This window comes from Gavialis gangeticus, unplaced genomic scaffold, assembly GCF_001723915.1.
Source record: "Gavialis gangeticus isolate Ggan-Ray unplaced genomic scaffold, GavGan_comp1, whole genome shotgun sequence".
Taxonomy (NCBI): domain Eukaryota; kingdom Metazoa; phylum Chordata; order Crocodylia; family Gavialidae; genus Gavialis; species Gavialis gangeticus.
In genome coordinates this window covers 69358112-69364008 of record NW_017728993.1, presented here as the reverse complement: position 1 = coordinate 69364008, position 5897 = coordinate 69358112, and the positions used below count along the sequence as shown (strand labels likewise).

The window sequence follows — 5897 nt, the reverse complement described above, 5'->3', positions numbered from 1 at the left end:
TTATCCTGTAGTTATCTTCCTGGGGAGAAAGCTTGGCCTTCAGTATAGTGCAGCAGGCTCAGTCCCCCATAGCATCTCTTGCACACTCTTCCTCCATTCTTTTTACCTCAATGTTTATCTTTTTCCTGGGTGTTGGGGCTGCTGAAGTTCCACTTTTCCCGATTCCCTAATGACCCCCATGTTTCTGCCCTTTGGCTTCCTAGAAATCCACACCCTTCCCCCAAATAAATTCCCTCCCTCTACCTCCCACCCCAAAAGTCACCATTTATCTGCAGGGAGGGGCTGGCCTGCCCCAGGCAGGAGTCCTGGGTGCCACTAGTACTCTGCCCTTTCAGTCCTCCTGGAACCAATTGCCCTTCCACTGCACTTAGCAACAGAGGAACCAATTGCCCTTCCACTGCTTCCACTGCTCACAAAATTACTCCCCACATCTCCTGCATCAGGCACCACACCCTACCCCAGGGACATAGAACTTGTGAGAAAATATCTCGGGAAGTCACACATGTCCATTTCTACCAGAACATGAGGTTTTCACGGCCGTTGTTAACTTTTCCTCTAGGGCCTCTGGCTGTCCAGAGCTTTCACAGTTCAGGATCCCTGCTGAATGAATGTTTTATATGCATGTGTTTGCATTTCATAATGAGACATAGAACGATGACTGCAGTATGCTGCCAGGGGCATGGGCTTCACTTGCCAATATGTTCCCCCTCCACTTATCTTGCTTCTCCTTGAGTCAATGCCAGATTTAGTGTGTTTCTTGGCTGCCGTTTGACCATGGATCTGGAAGTGAGGAAGGTCCCGAGTTGTGTAAACTAGAGAGGCTGGCAGGGCTGCCTTGTTGAATGTACCTAACTGCAGTGCTGATTTGGTACAGAAAAGAGCAAGAGCTGGGTCCACTGTGCCCCACTGGGTCCCTCGGAAGCATCAGTTCCTTGGTCATCTTCGATTCCCCCACACTCACTGCAACCACTTCCCTCCTCAGGGGAGATCTTAAATTTCCACTGCACAGCTCAGACAGTCCCACTCAAGTTGGATAAGAGGGAAGCTGAGCTGCTAATGGGACTGAGGCACATTGCTGAGCTTGCCCTTTGCCCTGCATGGCCTCCCCATCTTTATGCTTATCGACTGGAATGGCATACAACATCCATGCACCCCCCCACACACACACACACACACATACAGTTTTCTCTATCTCATCATTTAGCTAAGCCTGCGCAGATTGTCCTGGGGAAAGCAAAAGGTACCCCTCCTCTCCCAAATCAGCCCCTGGTTGGATTCTGGCTCCCTGCCTCAAACTCCTGAAGCAGCAGAAGTGTGTGTGTGTGTTGTGGGGGGAACCTCTTCCAAGTAATTTTTGGTAAATATTGACAAATCTGCCTTCCCCCTTTTCTCAAACTCAGCTCTCAAAACCAGCTGAGCCATTTTGTCAGCTAAAAATATGGACCCTAAGGTAGCAAACATAAATCCAACAGGTTACAGATCAGTACGGTGGTAAACAACCACTCCATGTTAGATATGGAGTTCGACAGCCGTAGTCATAAGTATCCCCATGTGTTTCTCCTCTTTAATGATGGAGAATTTCCAGGAGCTACAGCATTCCCCACCACCCTGGCACACTTCCTCTGTTCTTTTCAGCAGTCACTGAACTCGACCCTGTGGTTCAACCCTGGAGTTGCCTGAAGGCCCCCATCCTGCAGTGAGCACTGCGTGGGCTCATGTGTTTGCCTACAGTGCCCAAATATCATCCTCTTATGTGACAGCCTTGGAGGTGGGTCCATTGGCTCCTGCCATAGGTGTGCTGCCTGGAACCTCGAATGCAGCGGTTCTTAACCTTTTTTGCACCAGGAGCCATTTGTATACATTGATGGCCAATCCCTACCCAGTGCCCCTTACTCCCAGCCTGCTGCCTCCCACCCTTGGCCCCAGCCCTCCAGTGTGTGTGTGTGTGTGTAAGGGGGCAAACAGCCACTTGCAGGCTGGAACTCTGCTGGCATGCAAGGGAAAAGCCACAGGTTTTTCCTTTCAAGGGGAATCCATTTTTAAAATTTGTTTGCAACCCTTTCATATACTCTTGGGACTCACTTTTGGGTCGTGGTCCACAGGTTGAGAAACACTGCTCTGGTGGGTATGAGATGGCATCATTCCTTGGGGATTCAGACTGCTTATGGCAGGAGCGCAGGTAGTCCCAGAATGGGGCTCGACCTGGAAGTGATGGCTGGCAGAGCTGATGCCATTGAACCTATCCAGAGCTCTGCAATGGGAATGAAAGCTGCTAGCTTAGCTGAGGAATTGCTCAGATAAGTCAGAAGTAAATGCAAAGAAATTGTTGCCAGGGGGAATAGAGCTTGGGCAGTCTGCAGCAAAAAGAGCTGGCTTTGGAACTGCTCTAATGGAGCTGTGACTCATGTACAACAGTGGTGGGGAATGGATTTAGTGCCCTGAGGTCTCTGCGTACACGAGGAGGGCTCTGTATCGGGAACACACATTGGCTACTGATAGGGCCAGAGACGGACCCTGTAGCATAGTGGCTGTGACACTCGTCTGGGAGACTGAGGTTCAGGTCCCTGCTCCAGTGAGTATTTAGTTACTTACAGAAAGTAGAGGAGCTCCAGTAGGAGAAATCCTAAACCTCAGCTCTGCTGTGGATCAATGAGGGGTTGGGAGTGTCCGTACTACCGATCCTGTGTGAACAAGTCAAGGGAGGGAAGGTCTGTGTGTGGGAAGCTCCCTGAGCACAGGTGGGGCCCATGGCTTTGTATCTAGCTCTCTCTGGGTCTGTGGCAGTGCTTGGGGTCTAATAACAGGAGAAGCATCCTGTCATGGGGACTGGCACTATTTTTTTGTGCTGTATAATGACATCGCCCAATGTGTACTTCTCTGCAGGGATTATTGCAGTGACGATGAGAAAGCAATGGTGCCCAGAGCCAGTCACATGACAGGTAAAGAGCCCTTTCTCAAGACTATGCCTGTTCAGCCAGGGTCCTGCTGCATCCCTGGGGCCTTATGAATTCAATCCTGCTCCTATAGCTGCAGTTTCCTAATGTTGTAATGCCAGTGAGTTCATCTGCATGGCTTGTTCTTTATAAACCTCAGTGCAGCTTATTACTCATGCTTCCATTATCCTCCAGCTGCTTATTGATTTTTTCCCCCTCCCCCTGTTAATGTGTGCTGTCATGTGATCATATATTTGCTCAATTCCTTGTAATGGTAAGTCTGAAGACTGCAACTGGCAACCCAATATATGTCCTGCAAGATGAGAGAGGAAGACAGGTCCAGGGGTTAGGATCTGGGACTTCTGAGAACCGAGTTCAATTCCTTGTTCTGCTATAGACCAACTGTGTGAGTTGAGATTATTCACTCTGGGCCACATTTAATAAGGGAGTTAGGCACCTGTCCTGAACAGTGCATGGGAGAGTTAGGCATCTCAGGGTAGGATCCAAAATAGTCAGCACACTGTGCAGAGCATTACCCAAGTAATGCTTCTTAACAGTGCCTGGTAAGTACACCTTGTTGTCAGTGCTGTGGTATTAGCAGCCCAAACTGGTTAGTTCAAGTATCCTGGAACTGATTATTAAGCCTTGGAAATGAGAAGAGCCAGTTAGGCTGTACATGTTCCTGTGCTGGCAGTTATCATTACATGCATTGCCCTGTCAGTGCTTTGTGATTAATAACCATTGTCTGCTTTGTTTGAATAAGTGCATATATGGGGAAGTGCACAGTCTATTTTCAGGCCTGAGGCAATGCAGTAGGGGCTAGGGTGGTGCAGGTGCTAAGGTGCTTTCAAGAGCCACTCTAATTAAAGCGCCTGCAGCGTCTCACGTATTCAGTGTCCCGTGCTTCAAAATGGCACTTTAACTAGAGCTCATCACACAAGCTCCCCTGCTGCCATTTTGAAGCATGGGGACACTGAATACATGTGACATTGATTAATTGAGTCGGCTCTGACACATGCTAATTAGCACATGTTGGAGCAGGCATCGAGCACATGTATAGGTGCCTAAGGACATGTGAAGAAGGAAGGCAGTGCACTTAAATAGAGTACCCTGTAAAAAACCAGCTATGGTGGAACAGTTCAAGCTGCGTCAGGTATCACAACTAATAATTTAATAATCATGACCCAAATGCTAAACCCAAGGAGCCTGCATCAGGCTCATCTCAGGGCAACCAAACAACAGTAGTATAGAGATGACTCAGTCTCACTCAGGTGCTTTCCAAAACAAGCATGATATCCATTAAAGCAGCCTGGTGTCTGTGTTTTCAAGGTATCGCACAGCAAAGCTATATATGATGACACAGGCACGACGGCATGCTTTCACACATTTCATAATGTTTATTTAAAAGACTTCACTGTAATAGTCCATTATTCCTGCTAGAATTGGCACATAATTGCCCTTAAATATTTATAGGCACACGTGCAAAAATACCCACCCTGGCAATGGAAGCAGTTATTAGAAAAATGTTTTGGGGCCAAGAAAAGAAACCCAAGAGTCTTAGCACATGTTGTTTGTTTCATCGTCTGCTGATCACCCATTTCTGGAACTCATGCAGAGTGGTCAGTGCAGCACGGACCCTGTTCCTTTGCATCTATCTGTGCCCAGCCCCAGGCTGGATTTAAGGCCCTTATATTTACTATACAGTGCTTGATTTGTAGTTGTCCTTTAGTTCGGATACTGAACATTTTAATAATAGATTTAGGCTGCGGTTTGGACCACAGGTGCTGTCCTGCAGCATCACTTTTAAAATCTCTTTCTTTTAGTCAGATGTTTGTGTGCATATAGTGCTATTTTCCTCTACGCTCTTAAGTTTCCCTGTGTCATAAACAGCTTCCCTGACTTATCTGTCTCCAGCTTCCCATTTCCCCTACTGTGTGCATTGAATTCTGGTCCTAGTCCTGGAATGTCATGTCTTGTGGACTTCTACAAATCCACAGGAGCTACTGTTGATCATGGTGGAAACTGTATTGTGGATCTGGCTCCTGCTGGCCCACTGGGGGCTGCAACAGGCCCTGTGGATTTCAGAAAACTCACAGGGACACAGAAGGGAGTCGGGGTCAAGATGTGGAGCCTGAGGGAGCAAGGGCGGCAGGAAGCTGGAAGAGGACCATGTGGAGCTCTTATGCACCATTGGATTGCACAGTCCCTGGCTGCCTGGGTTACCACAGCAAAGTAGCTCAAACCCAGCTGGCATTGTAGAGGCCTTGTCCTGCACACTCACATTGGTGAGAGCAGTGGGGTGTGGAATCAGATGGTAAGGACAGGTGAATACTGTAGATGAGTATTTTGAGGCAGGTGCTACTGGGTCAGCTTTCTTTCCTTTCTGGTTTAGAAGTTCAGACTGGACGATTCTAGTGATTCTTACTGGCCTTGAAATCAGTGCATCACCAGAGGGCAGAGTTAAGGATGTTTGGGTGCCTTTAATAGTGCATTTCCAGAATTTCATATACTAGACTTCCCTGTAAATTGTAATCATAAGTCATCATTTCTTGAGTTTCTAATGCTTGTTTATTTGGATAATTAGAACGGAGGTGTACCCCTCCCCCCCCACATGATGAATGCATTCTTTGCAGTGACTGCTACTGTACTTTTATCTCCAGCTTAGTTGTTTTTGTCCAAAGGTGTCATCATATGGCAGTTGTTTTTAATCTGTGGTCCGTGGACCCCTGAGAGTCCACAGAATATGTCTGAGGTCCGCAAAAGATGACTGGTCAATCAAAAATATGTGAATACCCACACTTACAATTCAAAGTGGTGTGCACCTCCATTTGAAACTTCCAAAGGGGTCCCACCTTCGTTCAAAACTTTTTAGGGGTCTGCAAATGAAAAAGGTGGAAAATCACTGTCATGCGGTGCTGGTACAAGAGTATATATGAAGCAGAGGCTCTGTTTGTCCTAACTGTG

The 5897-nt window shown here is 47.5% G+C and overlaps 1 protein-coding gene across 1 annotated transcript in view; it reads left to right on the top strand.

Moving 5' to 3' along the window:
• The first annotated feature begins 2866 nt into the window (after positions 1–2866).
• LOC109287037 (myomegalin-like) overlaps positions 2867–5897 on the top strand; it is a 152004-nt gene continuing 148973 nt past the window's right edge. Inside the window, exon 1 of the mRNA XM_019501959.1 lies at positions 2867–2939. Coding sequence (XP_019357504.1) covers positions 2912–2939 — 28 coding nt within the window. The 5' untranslated portion in view covers positions 2867–2911. The remainder of the gene's footprint in view (positions 2940–5897) is intronic.